Raw genomic sequence first — 16,170 nt, 5'->3', positions numbered from 1 at the left:
CACTGCTCCCGGCTGGAGATGCTATCGGTCGTGTGGCCTTTTCTGGCACATTGCTAAACTCCAAGGATCAAAGTCCAATCTGTCTGGAGAGAGACACTTGTGGCTAATGAAAAACTAGCATGCGCCACCTTGAGCAGGGAACAACGTCAGCTCTGGAAGCTGCTAACAGAATCCAGTCCTACCCCATTCATTCCCCCACAATGATGCATGCCTGGCTGGTCACACGATAGGGCGAAAGATCAACATCAAAGCAGGTGTGATGCAGAAGGTCTGCAATCAGATTCCAAACATTTCTTCCTTTCCCCCAAAATATTCTCTTTTTCTTTTGGAGCCGACATGCTTATAACTTAATTGAACAATGATTGTATAATGTCTACTGCACTCTACAGGAAAGGTTAAGTGGCTGAAGGTGTTGATCATAGCTGGATTCTGAAAATGTTTATTGAGGGTGTTCAAGAGATAGTTTGAGGGGTGGCAAGAAAAATTGCAGAACTGGCTAAATTGACATAGAAACTGCGGGACAAGGACAACTGTGACTTTAAGGAAGAACGGGAGCTTTTTACAAACGATCTAAAAAGACAACAAAATGAATTGGACTCCTTGGCGAGGTTTGAATAAACATACACCAATTTATTGGTTGATAACATGATAGATAGATAACGTAAGGTACCTCTGGTTAAGTACTTAATTCGTTCCGGAGGTCCGTACTTAACCTGAAACTGTTCTTAACCTGAAGCACGACTTTAGCTAATGGGGCCTCCTGCTGCCGCCAGAGCACGATTTCTGTTCTCATCCTGAAGCAAAGTTCTTAACCTGAAGCACTATTTCTGGGTTAGTGGAGTCTGTAACCTAAAGCATCTGTAACCCGAGGTACCACTGTATGTACAAGTTTATAACATGCAGAGAATAATATATGCTGAGAAATTAAAGAGGGGAGCTGAGGGAAGTCTTGGAGGGGGGGTTGATGGGGGTGGGAAAAAGGGGAAAAATAATGAATATGATATGTTTTGAAATTTTGTTATGGTGAAATTGTTAATTAAAAATATTTTTAAAAAGAAGAGATAGTTTGGGGGGTACCACCTGAGCTACCTCTGTATGTAATTAGGGATGGGTGAATCTTTCTGACTTTTCAGTCTTGAGTTCAGCTGTGCATATTTCCATGTGATCTTTTTTTTTTTAAGTCCTCATGAAAATACATCAACCTTTTAGTGCCAGTTTCCCCTATTGTGCACATATATTTTTTGCATGTAGTTTTTACTACTGCATGCATTTTTATGCACCGTTTGCCCTGGTATATTTGTTTTTGTGCGCATCCCTGGGCTGGCAAACAGCACTGCAACCGTCAGGAAAATGCGAATTCCAAAGGCTGGCTCCAGCATCTCTGTTTGCGCATTGTCTTGGAAAGCGCAGATTCTATAGGTTTGCCTTTAACTCAGGAATTAATGGAACCTCTTCCCTGCCTCTGTTCGTGACGTTTGCAGTGCTTGGTGATGCCACCTCAAAGTTAAACTGCTGCTGATTCTTATCTAGAACAAATGGCGTCAAACTGGAAGCTGAAAAATAACGTATTTTCAGGCTTAATGGATAGAAATGTGTTTTGCAGATAGCAGCCAAACAACCTGTAGAACTTGGGGGAGGAAACTTGTTAAAAAAAAACCTGACTTTCCTTCCTTCCTTCCTTCCTTCCTTCCTTCCTTCCTTCCTTCCTTCCTTCCTCCCTCCCTCCCTCCCTCCCTCCCCTTCCTTCCTTCCTTCCTTCCTTCCTTCCTTCCTTCCTTCCTTCCTTCCTTCCTTCCTTCCTTCCTTTCCTCCCTAAGCGCACCAAAGACAGCACACTCAACAAGCATTGAGTTCAGAGCCCATGTTGTGCACCAGCCAGGCTGCTCCTGGTCTGAATGGCCTGTTGAGAGCTAAGGAGCACATTCAACCTTTTCTCACAGTCTGAAGTGGCTTGGCTCTTGGCAGGGTGACCCCTCTCTCTGAGCTGTTATTTTGGCCACGCCTTCCCAATTTTCGGCTCCACTGGCCCTGCCTTGCTGGTCTATATAATGCACACCTTTTGCCACCTGAGGGACGGTTGTCCAAGGCAGCAGCCAACCACCCAGCCCAGATCAACCAGCAACAGAAGGTGAGGAGACTGGGAGGAGGGGTGGGTCGAGATGAAGTGGAGGGGTAGACCTGGAAGGGGGTCTTCTTTTTTTAAATATAATTTTAAATAAATTTTTCAACATATCATTTTCAACAGTAATTAAACATTCTTTCATTTCTTATACCATTTTTTTTACTTCCATCAATCACATCTGAAAATTTTCCAGTCTTTATTCACTTGATATACATTTCTTACCTCCACTATTACATTTAAATCTCAAAGCTAATGTCAGGACTGCCGCTAGGTCCCAGCTCACAGAGGACCAACGCCCAGTGGATATTATATACAAAAGTCTTTATTGAAGTTTGGTTTCCATTTCCAAGCTCTGGGCGCGCAGGCCCACGTCTTAACGCTAGACCGGCTAAGTCCCCTCTGACTCACTGCTCCACCCACACCAGTTTAAGATTCTAGCCCGGCTCCACCTCTTGCGCTGCTCTTTCCTGCGCTGGGTCCTTCTGCCCTCTGGGGTTCCCTCCTTCCTGGACTCCTCTGACGCGGAGCCTCCTGAGTCTTGCCCCTCCCTCCGGCGGGCTTTAGGACCTGGCTCCCTTCCCGGGCTCCCCGCTGTGCCGCGCTCCTGTACATTTGAACTTGGCGCGCGCGCCCAGCCGGTGACTTTCCTTCTGACCGTTTCCCCGCTTCCTGATGTGGGTGTTGCCAAACCTGACTCCTCTCCTCCCTCTGGTGGTGAGGACACTGGTCCCGACTCCTGGGACTCCCCCTCCCCACTGCGCTCTGGTGGAGACGCTGGCCCTGATCTCCAGCTGCTGTTCAGGGACTCCCCGCTGGCCCCTCCCTCTTGAGGTTTCTCCCTTGGAATCTCCCTTGCTCTGGCCACCGGCGCTCCCTTCTGTGAGTCCTCCGATTCGCTAGAGAGGCTTGTGGAATAACTCTGGCCACTGTCACTGCCTGCGCCCCCCTCGTACTCCTCCTCCTCACTCTCCATTTGCTCCCCCTCCTGTGTCTCTCCTTCTGAACCCCTGACAGCTAATATCTCTCTTCTTTCCCTACTTTGCAACATTTCATATATTTCTCCTTACAAAACTTCTTGTAGTCCTGCTAGCGTAATTTGTTGATTGCAGTTGCTCTTCAAATAGCTCTGGTCCCGCAGGTTTTGAATCCTTCCTGTCATTTTAGCTAATTCTGCGTAGTCCATTAATTTTGTCTGCCATTCCTTTGTCGGAATTTCTTCTTGCTTCCATTTCTGGGCTAACAATACTCCGCTGTTGCATATAAAAACAATTTCACAGCTTGCCTATTGATATCTTCACCTATAATACCAAGTAAAAATGCTTCTGGTATATTTCAACATCTTTTTCATCTCATTATATATCATTTCCCAGAAGTTTTTTTTACTTTCTTACATTCCCACCACATATGATAAAATGTTCCTTTTTTTTTTTACATTTCTGACACTTATTACTTGTCTTATACATTTTTAGCTAATTACCGTATTTTTTGCCGTATAGGACGCACTTTTCCCCCTCCAAAAATGAAGGGGAAATATATGTGTGTCCTATGGGGCGAATGCAGGCTTTCGCTGAAGCCTGGAGAGCGAGAGGGGTCGGTGGGCACCAACCCCTCTCGCTCTCCAGAGTTGCCTGCATGCCAAAGCCTGCGCGCGCTGAGCTCAGCGCGTCCAGGCTTCGCGGACCTCTCAGCAAGCAGCAGGAGCCAGCGCTGGGCTCCCACGGCTTGCAGAGAGCTGCCTGTTTGGGGGCTAGGGTCGGGGGAAGCTCGGGCCTCCCCCGCCCCAGCCCCGCGCCTGGGGGGGAAATACCGTATTTTTCGCACCATAGGACGCACTTTTCCCCTCCAAAAATGAAGGGGAAATGTGTGTGCGTCCTATGGTGCGAATGCAGGCTTTCGCTGAAGCCTGGAGAGTGAGAGGGGTCGGTGCGCACCGACCCCTCACGCTCTCCAGGCTTCGCACACCTCTCCGCAAGCAGTGGGAGCCCAGGGTTGGGCTCCCGCTGCTTGCGGAGACTTGCCTGCATGCTGAAGCCTGTGCGCGCTGAGCTCAGTGTGCCCAGGCTTCGCGGACCTCTCCGCAAGCAGCGGGAGCGCTCCCTCGGCTTGCAGAGACTTGCCTGTTTGGGGGCTGGAGTCGGGGGAAGCTCGAGCTTCCTCCGCCCCAGCCCCGCGCCTGGGGGGAAAATAATTTCCCCCCCTTTATTCCCCCCCCAAAATTGGGTGCGCCTTATGGGACGGTGCATCCTATAGGGCGAAAAATACGGTACACAGGTGCAATATACCCGGAAGGGGCTCTTGTGCTTGATCGCACAATCATAGAACGGTAGCATTGGAAAGGACCCCCCCAGGAGCCATTGCATGTCCCACCCCCTGCAATGCAGGAATCTCAGCTAAGGAATCCCTCACAGGTGCTGATCCAACCTCAGCTTAGAAACCTCCAAAGAAGGGAGCCCTTTCCAAGCAAGTCCATTCCGCTGCTGAACAGCTCTTACCACCAGAAAGTCCTTCCTGATGTTGAGTCTTGTCATTTGAATCTATCGGTCCTGGTCCTCCTCTCTGGAGCAGGAGAAAACAATTTCTGCTCCGTTTTCTGTGTGGCAGCCGTTCTCTTGTCCCCTCTCAAGTCTCCTCTTCTCCAGCCAGAACCTACCCAAGATCTAGTCAGCCATTGTGGTGTAGTGGTTAAGAGCGGTGGACTCGTAATCTGGTGAACTGGGTTCGCTTCCCTGCTCCTCCACCTGCAGCTGCTGGCTGACCTTGGGCCAGTCACGATTCTCTGAAGTTTCTCAGCCCCACTCACCTCACAGAGTGTTTGTTGTGGGGGAGGAAGGGGAAGGAGAGTGTGAGCCGCTTTGAGACTCCTTTGGGTAGTGATAAAGCAGGATATCACATCCAAACTCCTCCTCCTGCTCAGTGGAGGAGATCTAGAGCTGGAATACCCCCAACAGACAGGCGAAACCAAGCTGCAGACCCTGTTGAGATCAACCTCATCTTGGAGACTGTCAAGACCCAGGGCTCACCCACACTTGCCTCTAGCCATAGCTGTCAACTTTCCCCTTTTCTTGCGAGGAATCCTATTTGGAATTAGGGAATTTCTCTTAAAAAAAGGGAAACGTTGGCAGCTCTGGCCTCTAGCTCTGCTCTTTCCAGACACAAGTCTGAGCTTAAAGCCCGTGTCCGAGGCTGGTGGTTGTTCCCCCACGAAAACAAAACCTCTCCTTCTTTTGTCCGTCTTATTTTCTTCCTTTATATTTCTGTATTTACACCCCACCTTTTCCTCTAAAGAACTCAAGGTTTCATACCTGGTCTCTCCCAGGTCTCAGTCTGACACTCTAATTACCACACCCATTCCCTCCTACAGTCCTCAGATGAAAATAGGGACATTGTATTCAACATCACCGCCGCCCTGCTTTTTTGCATGTGAAATTGTTTAAATTAAAGTATTCCATGATACAGAAACCTCCCAAACCCCAGCTAGCTCCAGCCCCCACGCTGGACTGCAATTCCCTCCTTGCTAACTTGTGCAAAGGACACCACATGTTTCCTTTGAAACGCCCCATTTAATGCCTGCTTCTTGCAAATTGCCATTATGCCTACACAAGGTAAGTTTCGGGCGAAGAGGGCGAACCTTACATTTTGGGGAAAGCAAGCCGTATCCTGATTCGCAAGTCAGGAATAAAACAGGGTTTATTGTTTGTGTGAAGCCAGACCTTCTCCTTGAGGGTGGTGGTGGAGGAAAGACTGATAAAGGGTTTTTTCCTGTTAGACAAATAGTCACCAATTTGATCCAGAAAGTCCATGGCCTCCTGCGTGAGAAACAGCATATAGGTTACAAATATAGTAAGAATTCCAAAAGGGCCACAGGGACTTTTCTAAATATCAAAATGCAAGTGGAACTGACACTTTGAAGCAGGGTCAGCAAACTTTTTCAGCAGGGGGCCGGTCCACTGTCCCTCAGAGCTTGTGGGGGGCCGGACTATATTTTGAAAAATAATAATAAATGAACCAATTCCAATGCCCCACAAATAACCCAGAGATGCATTTTAAATAAAAGGACACATTCTACTCATGTAAAAACATGCTGATAGCCGGACCATCCGAGGGCCGGATTGAGAAGGCGATTGGGCTGGCTCCGGCCCCCGGGCCTTAGTCTGCCTACCCATGCTTTGAAGCATCAGTATGGACCACCTCAAAGGCAGACCTTATAAAAACTTGCATGCCCACCGCCACCTGTCTTCTCTGCACCCGGTCTTTAAGTTTCTGCTTGGAAAAATTGTGAGCTAGAGACGGGCTGCTTTAACGAAGGGGGCCAAACAAAGCCCATTGATGCATTTGGCTGTCTCTCTTTCTCCAGGTTGCTGCAGAAGCCGCCATGGCCCAGACCGTCCTTCTGAGCGTCGCCCTTCTGAGTGTCGTCCTCTCCTTCCATGGCGCCTTGGGCATCAGCGGCTGCAGAGTCACTCAAACTGGGCTGGAAAACTGTAAGGGAATCTGCCCTTACTGCAGATGTGACGCTTAAAATCCCCAAGCCAACCATTTATTTGTTTTGCAGAAAACCCCCAGGTAGCTCAACGCTTGGTGTGTTTCTCGGATGCAACAACAACCCATACGAACAGGTTCCAGACATGGTTCCTTGCCATGCCTCCCCTCCCTCAGAGAACCAGGGGAACTGTAGTTTTGCGAGGGCGCAGAGAGTTCTTGGGCCTCCACCTTTCCTTGTGCACCACCTTGTGCATTCTGAAGCTGTGTGGCATCTATAGGGTTGTGGTTGGCACCTGTCTGTCTTCAGAGACATTGGAGTGTGCCTCCGGGGGTGAAGTCCAACTGCTGCACTAGCAGCACCAAAGCGACCTCTGGGGGCAAGACTGGGCAGTGTGTTTGGAGGTCCTGGGATGCCCAGAGGCCCCACTGATGTGGTCCAGAGGAAAGCAGAGCCTTTGCTTCTCCCAAAGATGCCCTGCAAGGCAGTGGAGGTTTCGGAGTAGCACTTTCCTTCTCCTAGATGGGTTCCCTTCCCAGGCGGGCAAGGCTCAGCCAGACGTTACAACTTCCAGATACCTGCTGAAAACGTGTTGCAATTATTCCATCAGGCTTGAGCAGGCAATTAAGAACGGCATCTTTCTGTAAGAGCTGGCTGACCTTTAATTATAATTTTTTTATACAGCTTTATATACAGGTGAAACTCGGAAAATTAGAATATTGTGGAAAAGTTCATTAATTTCAGAAATTCAACTGAAAAGGTGAAACTAATGTATGAGATAGACTTATGACATGCAAAGTGAAATATGTCAAGCCTTTATTTGTTATAACTGTGATGATCATGGTGATGAAAACCGCAAATTAAAAATCTCAGAAAATTAGAATATTAAATGAAATCAGCAAAACAAGGATTGCAAATAGCTGTATGCCATGATCATCACAATTATAACAAATAAAGGCTTGAGATATCTCACTTTGCATGTCATGGAGCAATGATGGAGCAAAAGAGGATGAAAGATTTAAAATACTAAAAATGGCATTTACGAAGGATTGCTGTGTAAAAGGTAAAGGTAAAGGTACCCCTTCCCGTACGGGCCAGTCGTGTCCGACTCTAGGGTTGTGCGCTCATCTCACTTAAGAGGCTGGGAGCCAGCGCTGTCCGCAGACACCTCCGGGTCATGTGGCCAGCGTGACAAAGCTGCTCTGGCGAGCCAGCACCAGCACAGCACACGGAAACGCCGTTTACCTTCCCGCTATAAAGCGGTACCTATTTATCTACTTGCACTTAAGAGTGCTTTCGAACTGCTAGGTGGGCAGGAGCTGGGACCAAAAGACGGGAGCTCACCCCGCCGCGGGGATTCGAACCGCCGACCATACGATCGGCAAGTACTAGGCACTGAGGTTTTACCAATAATAATAATAATAATAATAATAATAATAATAATAATTTATTATTTATACCCCGCCCATCTGGCTGGGCCTCCCCAGCCACTCTGGGCGGCTTCCATAAAAACCAAAAATACAGTAAAATATCACACGTTAAAAACTTCCCTGAACAGGGCTGCCTTAAGATGTCTTCTGAATGTCAGGTAGTTGTTTATCGCTTTGACATCTGCTGGAAGGGCGTTCCACAGGGTGGGCGCCACTACCGAGAAGGCCCTCTGCCTGGTTCTCTGTAGCTTTGCTTCTCGCAATGAGGGAACCGCCAGAAGGCCCTCGGCTATTCTGGGAATTAGAAGTCTTGCTAGACCCAGGGATTAGAGGGGTCTGGCATACAGTTTAACATAGGGTTACCATACGTCCCTGGTTTCCAGGGACAGTCTCCAGATTTGCAAATCTGTCCCCAGAAAATGTGGCAGCGGCAGCCTCAGGAGCCAGCCTGGTAGCACAGTTGGCTCTGGCTGGCTTCAGGAGCTGCTGGCTGCCACCGCCACTGCCGAAGGGGAACAGGGGGTGTCCGGCGGTACAGATCTCCTGCCCCCTTCCCCCTTTGTTTTGACAGATTGGGGGAGGCTCGGGAGTCACGGGCGGACAGCTGTTGCCCAGGAGGGGTGCAAGGCAAGTGGTTTCTCTGCCAGGCAAGGTGCAAAGCCCTTCTTTCGCACCCTGTGAAACATAAATGCACAGTTCTTTTTTTAAAAAACTGAGCAACGGCAGCCTGTCCGCAACTCCCAAGCCTCCCCCGATCACTTGCCTATAGTAACCATAATTTAACACACCAAACTCATATCATCATTCCATGTTTTTCATTTATGATATGCTTCTCTGGGCTAATTTGAAATTCTAGGAAGTTGGTTAGGCTGAGAAAGTATGTTTTAGCCCATGAATGAAAACGTGTGCGGTTCAGATTTGGGTTTCCTTCATCCAAGGCTGGCATTTAAATCACGGCACCCCATTGGCAAATCAAACCATTGGTCTATCTAGGTCACTATTGTCCCTACACTGACCCTCAGCAGCTCTCAAGCAGGGAATCTTTCCCAGTCGTACCTGGAGACGTCGGAGATTGAACCTGGAACCTTCTGCTCGCGAAGCAATTGCTCTTCCACAGAGCTATTCACCCTTCTTCCCCTCAATGCCAGTTCAGGTATTATGCTGAGGAAAACCTCCAAGTGTTCGCCTAACAAGACCAGTCAATCAGGGTATACTTATATATGACATGTTTACAGACATGTATTTATATTAGGGAAAACTACTCCTGACTTTAATTAAGCTTTGCATCTAGAATGCAGGCTTATTAAACATGCAAATTGCTTTATCCAGGGATTGGGAAGCTGAGCAGCATCAGGATTGCAGTGAGCACAGAGGGGAAATTGAACCATCTTATGGTTCTAGGCAAAAACATTCATGCCACGCTAGCATTTGCAGTGAGAAGAAATCCCTGCCAAGTCAGGGCAGAGCCCACCATCATTTTTCTGCACACTCAGGAGCTTGGGGAGTTGCCTTGCCTTGAGTTAAACCATTGGCCCATCCAGTTCAATATTGTTGGCACTCACTGGGAGAAATTTCCCAGGGTTTCTGGCGAGGGACATTCCCCTAGAGAGCTCAGTCGGTAGAACACGAAGCTCTTAATCCCAGGGCCGCAGGTTCAAATGCCACGTTGGGTGAAAGATTCTTGCAGTGCCAGGGGTTGGACTAGATGATCCTCGTGGCCCCTTACAACTCTAAAATTCAATGATTCTATCTGCAGATGTGGAGGATAGAATCTAGGACCCTCTGCATGCAAGATAGGTGCTCTATCACATACCCCACAAGTGTCCCGTTTTAAGCGAGACATGCTGAATCACAGAAGACTGATTGGATCCTGGAATGTCCCATTTTTGGGGTCCGATGAAACAGAAGATGCTCACTCTGGTGCAAGTCATCAGGGTCAGGTCAGAGTGCTGAGACAGAAGGGGCTCTGGTACGATCCTGCTGCCAATTGCTGGAGCACTAGACCAGAAGCTGCGCCCCTCCTGGCACCCTAATTTTGGGGATGAAAACAAGGCTAAAGAGCCTCCCTGCACACAAAAATCCACTCTATTCTTCTCCTGCCCGGGTTCTATCAGCCAAAAAAATATGCCATTTTTAAGTTGCTAGCCTAGTGGAAGGAAGCATCCACTTTTAAAATGTCCATCTTAATCCATTAGCGTGTGGTTGTCTAAGGCCAAAGAAATCACTTCCATTAGCCCAAGTCTCTCCTACCTTTCTCTCATCCCCTTTCATTGCTGCTCACAGCGGTAAGTCTGGGAAAAGCAGATAGATAAAGCTGGCCATTAAGATAAGTAGCTAATCTGTACGTAACAACAAGGCTTTTAATAGGAAAGTTCAGTGGGGAAACATCAGCAGATGCACTTAAAAGAATGTGTCCTCGCCTGTTTCTTTCGTTTGCCTTAGATCACATAACACAAGCGAAAATTGCGTGTTAGTCTTATGCAGCAAAAAGAATGATGGTGGGTGGAATTCAACATGGTGCCAGGTGGAAGGATCCCTCCTCACCTCCCGTCCCTTGTCCCACCTGGTGTTCTGGGGGTTCTCCCAACACACACAGGGAGCCAATTTCAGGGGGCATGGGGAGGAAATGAGAGAGGGAAAGTCCCATTGTGTAAGTGGAAGTTGCCACTCAGGGCTTTTGCTGATGGGGCTCACTAGGTTAATACCACCCAGAGAGTCCTACAGAACCTTAAAAACCAACATTATGTATTATGGTGAAAGCTTTTGTGGATTACAGTTCTCTTCATCAGATGCAGATATACTGGTATATGTGGAACGCACTCCCTGCTGAAATGCAAGAGTCTACTTCATATATTAGTTTCACCTTTTCAGTTGAATTACTGAAATAAATGAACTTTTCTCACGGCCATGACTTTCCCAGTGCTGAAGGTGGAAGACTGCTGGCTTGCACCAACCCTGGCTTGTTCCAGGGCATTGAAGAACCTGGTCCTTGCCTCTCCCATCTCCAATAATCTCCTGTTTGTGTTGTCTTTACAGATTGCGATTACACAAGAGATTACTGGGCGCAATACCTGCAAGGTCCTATCCAGCAGCTCCCTGGCCCCGCCCTTCCTGGCCTGTTTGGGTGAGTAACGATTTTCTTGCTGGGAAGTCATTAGTTTAGATGCTTTTATGGGAGACAAGTTCCCTTCTCCAAGTTGCTCCGGGTTCTTTTTTCTCTTGGAATTCTGGAAGCCAAGACCCAAGTTATGGCAAGTGCTCTTTGGTGAGAAAACTCTCCAGCAGAGCTTTAGCATGGCAAAACACGCAGCAAAGAGAAGTGTAGAAATATAGGCTGTGAAACCTTTCAAATGCGTCCTTCTGGTGAGTCACACAATGTCCCCTTTTAAAAGCTTTCCTCAAGCTATCCCACTTCCCTAGCACAGAGAGGGGCCACATGTCTAGTTAGTCATAAAGTGCTGTGCTTACAAACTGTCCAAAAGTCAGGTTCATGTGTGTCAGGACTGCCGCTAGGTCCCAGCTCACAGAGGACCAACGCCCAGTGGATATTATATACAAAAGTCTTTATTGAAGTTTAGTTTCCATTTCCAAGCTCTGGGCGCGCAGGCCCACGTCTTAACGCTAGACCGGCTAAGTCCCCTCTGACTCACTGCTCCACCCACACCAGTTTAAGATTCTAGCCCGGCTCCACCTCTTGCGCTGCTCTTTCCTGCGCTGGGTCCTTCTGCCCTCTGGGGTTCCCTCCTTCCTGGACTCCTCTGACGCGGAGCCTCCTGAGTCTTGCCCCTCCCTCCGGCGGGCTTTAGGACCTGGCTCCCTTCCCGGGCTCCCCGCTGTGCCGCGCTCCTGTACATTTGAACTTGGCGCGCGCGCCCAGCCGGTGACTTTCCTTCTGACCGTTTCCCCGCTTCCTGATGTGGGTGTTGCCAAACCTGACTCCTCTCCTCCCTCTGGTGGTGAGGACACTGGTCCCGACTCCTGGGACTCCCCCTCCCCACTGCGCTCTGGTGGAGACGCTGGCCCTGATCTCCAGCTGCTGTTCAGGGACTCCCCGCTGGCCCCTCCCTCTTGAGGTTTCTCCCTTGGAATCTCCCTTGCTCTGGCCACCGGCGCTCCCTTCTGTGAGTCCTCCGATTCGCTAGAGAGGCTTGTGGAATAACTCTGGCCACTGTCACTGCCTGCGCCCCCCTCGTACTCCTCCTCCTCACTCTCCATTTGCTCCCCCTCCTGTGTCTCTCCTTCTGAACCCCTGACAATGTGCTTTTCCATACAGCTGTCAGAAAAGATGCACAGGCAGTTGAAAATGTTGCTTAGTTACAAAAGGTAAAAGTAGAGGAGAGAAATGCTAGTTTCAGACTTCATTCTTTCTGAAACAAAAGAGGCTGGTTAAAGCCATGCGACTGGAGCAAACAGCTCCATAAACCCATCCCCAATGCCCCTTACCTTACCCTCTAGAAAGCCTTATTCAGAATGGTGGTTTGCATGACCTACTAAGAAGAACAACATAGTGAAATTCAAAACTGCCATGATGACTGTACATTTATTCAAAACCCAAATGAAGCTGTTCAATCAAATGGATGAATGTTATCCGGTGATGCCAGATTTTCAAAGTCTGATAAGTCTTTGGCAACTCCAGCGCCCCCCCCCCCAACACCTCCTTGCCTCTTAGCGCCCCACCCTGGGTAATCACACTGCCCCCTGGTGGCAGTCCCTTTCCTAGCATCTATACATATCCGTACAAAGACTATGGGCCCAGAATTGATTATTGCTGGATGCCAGTGGAGTCTCTTAAGAAGAGAGACCCAGGAGAATCCTGCCTGCCTTAAAGCATCCTGGATTACTTAAACTAGAAGGCCAAAGCTAGCCTATCAAAGTTTCCCTTTTAAGCTGCAAAGGAATGGCACTCTGCTGAACTCACAAATGTGAGCATGGAAGGATAATATCCAATAAATAGATCCTCTCCTAGCATCTATAAACATTCCTACAAGTACTGCCCACTTGGGAACCATTGGTCTCTAAAACAATGGCTGTCACCCACCTGAATAGAACTTTGCTAATTAATCAGATGCTTAATACTACTACTACTACTACAGTACTACTACTACTAATAATTTATTATTTATACCCCACCCATCTGGCTGGGTTTCCCAGCCACTCTGGGCGGCTTCCAACAGAATATTAAAATACAATAGTCTATTAAACATTAAAAGCTTCCCTAAACAGGGCTGCCTTCAGATGTCTTCTAAAAGTCTGGTAGTTGTTCTTCTCTTTGATATCTGGTGGGAGGGCATTCCACAGGGTGGGTGCCACCACCAAGATGGCCCTCTGCCTGGTTGCCTGCATCTCACAGCAAGGGAACCGCCAGAAGGCCCTCAGAACTGGACCTCAGTGTCTGGGGAGAACGATGGGGGTGGAGACACTCCTTCACGTCTACTGGACCGAGGCCATTTGGGCTTTAAAGGTCTGCACCAACACTTTGAATTGTGCCTGGAGACATACTGGGAACCAATCTAGGTCTTTCAAGACCAGTGTTATGTGGTCTTGGTGGCCACTCCCAGTCACCAGTCTAGCTGCCGCATTCTGGATTAATTGTAGTTTCTGAGTCACCTTCAAAGGGAGCCCCACGTAGAGCGCATTGCAGTAGTCCAAGTGAGAGATAACTAGAGCATGCACCACTCTGGTGACACAGTTTGCGGGCAGGGAGGATCTCAGCCTGCGTACAAGATGGAGCTGATAAACAGCTGCCCTGGACACAGAATTGACCTGTGCCTCCATGAACAGCTGTGAGTCCAGAATGACTCCCAGGCTGCACACCTGGTCCTTCAGGGACACAGTTACCCCATTCAGGACCAGGGAGTCCTCCACACCTGCCCACCTTCTGTCCCCCCAAAATAGCACTTTTGTCTTGTCAGGATTCAACCTCAATCTGTTAGCTGCCATCCATCCTCCAACTGCCTCCAGGCACTCACACAGGACCTTCACCGCCTTCACTGGTTCTGATTTGAAAGGGAGGTAGAGCTGGGTATCATCCGCATACTGATGAACACCCAGCCCAAACCCCCTGATGATCTCTCCCAGCGACTGCATGTAAATGTTGAAAAGCATGGGGGAGAGGACAGAACCCTGAGGCACCCCACAAGTGAGAGCCCAGGGGTCTGAACACTCATTCCCCACTACCACTTTCTGAACACAGCCCAGAAGGAAGGAGCAGAACCACTGTATAACAGTGCCCCCAGCTCCCAGCGCCTCTAGATAGTCCAAAAGGATGTTGTTACGGCAAAATCTGGGTGCGAGGCTGCTCTGCCACCCAGCTCATCGGACTAAGTCCGTGGGTCCCTGCGGAGGAAAATGAGCTCAGCCGTAGACAGGAGCAAACTGCAGAAGATCCAAGTTTATTGCGCAACAGGTTCAAGGCGAGATTGAACAGTGAGAAAGGGGTGACATGAGTTTTTGAAACTCCCTCCATGTCCCAGAATACAGTGCAAAACACGTCATGAATACATTAAAGAGAGGTTTGGTTACACAGATTACATCATGAATATATTAAAGGGAGGTTGGGTTACACAGATTAACATATGGAGGAGGGAGGGGGGAATATGCAGAGCTGGAGATATGCGCAGATAAGCGCTTCCTGAGTGCCGGTGATGGGAAGACAATGGTCCATGTATGCATAGTCTATCACCTGGCATTGCCCGGAGGAAAGGTTTGGCAGAGTGATTTGACAGGATTAGGGTCTTGACACCTTGAGGGATTATGGAGGACAGGGGAGGGGTGATGGAGTCCTAGAGAAATTGAGCAAATATATTGTAGCGAAGAAGGTGAAGAAGACATGCCCCCCCCTTCCGTAACAGTCCCCCATTCGGAGATAGATTTGCATTAAAGTTCTGTAAGAACTTGCAAATCTTTTCTCCGCACCCTAAATCTCGGTGAAGGTAGGGGTGCCCTGTGAGTGGGAATAGGCTCTAATGGAAAAGGAGGTGGGTTCAGCAGGGCAGCAAAGGAGGGAGCAACAGGGACCAATACAATGTATGTGTATGTTATATAGATATTCACTAAATAATAACTTTGTATCTACCGTACTAGATGTGTGGGTTTGTGCAAACCTGAAGGGGGCTTGCAAGCCATGCCTCTTAAGGTCATTTGCAAGTATAGTAGTGTAGATAGCTGGATATAGGATATCGCATAAAGGAACACCTGTTGTATTTTGTTCAATAGTGGTCTATGCTTTACATTTAGCAGGAAGGTCCACTACTGACTGAGGAAAAAAAAAATGCAGTTTGCTTTGTCCCCCGCCATTTTTGTGTTCTCAGGTGTCAAGGTAGCTCTTCTGTGGTCTCACACCGGCAATCCCTGGTGAATCCACTTAGGGCTTTCATATTAACCATGTTGCCTGGCACCCATCACAGCTGGCACAGGTTTGGATACGTCATGAGAGAAATATCCTTGCCTTGGCCATTCCATGGGATTTTATTATTATAAGCTCTGGTCTTGCAGTCATGGGAAGTTGCTCACTTGCACATTAAGGACCAAAAGCTAATTGCAGCCTGGATACACTTGCCCAATTCAAACTGAGTCCAATTTGAATTTATCTTGCCCCATGGTTCTCAACTTCCCAAACCAATCAGTTAAAATAAAACCATTCTTAAAGGGCACTCGTCCAAATAAGTCAATTTAACTCTATAAGGGATTATTCCTGCTAAACCAAAGCATATATACCTTCCTGAAGCTTCTCCTTGGTAAAGTGAGTTTTTAAGCACATTTTAAAATGGGTAGGGAAGTTGGCAGAGTGCCAGGTGAAACAATGAAATGTGGTTATAAATTTATCTAATTCTAAACATTGGACTACATAATAGCCTGATCTGTAAAAAGCATAAAATGTATGAGAATCCTCCACTGGGGTGTAAGGAATAAGACATCAAACATAAAAACAATTACACACAAAAATAGCCACAAATATAGCCCCCCCCCATTTGTGGAAATAACACACTGTCAGACACATTTCAACATTCCTACATAATAACACATAATACAAAACAAACTAAGTATCAGTTGCATATCTTGAGACAATTGTGATATTTTTTATGCATGTATCTAGAGGTTCAAAAGTGAGAAAATGTCCTTGCAATTCAACTCCACCC

The 16,170-nt window shown here is 48.1% G+C and overlaps 1 protein-coding gene across 1 annotated transcript in view; it reads left to right on the top strand.

Annotated features, from left to right (window-relative positions):
- Window positions 1-1,825: 1,825 nt before the first annotated feature.
- LOC310847702 (uncharacterized protein) overlaps window positions 1,826-16,170 on the top strand; it is a gene marked incomplete at its 3' end in the record, with an annotated part of 39,465 nt that continues 25,120 nt past the window's right edge. The window contains exons 1-3 of the mRNA XM_083745766.1: window positions 1,826-2,128; window positions 6,477-6,603; window positions 11,069-11,156. Coding sequence (XP_083601892.1) covers window positions 6,495-6,603; window positions 11,069-11,156 — 197 coding nt within the window. The 5' untranslated portion in view covers window positions 1,826-2,128; window positions 6,477-6,494. The remainder of the gene's footprint in view (window positions 2,129-6,476; window positions 6,604-11,068; window positions 11,157-16,170) is intronic.

Source organism: Podarcis gaigeae (assembly GCF_964106915.1).
Source record: "Podarcis gaigeae genome assembly, chromosome: 6".
NCBI classification, from domain to species: Eukaryota; Metazoa; Chordata; class Lepidosauria; order Squamata; family Lacertidae; genus Podarcis; species Podarcis gaigeae.
The sequence above is the reverse complement of the archived record's forward strand: the minus strand, read 5'-3'. Positions and strand labels throughout refer to the sequence as shown.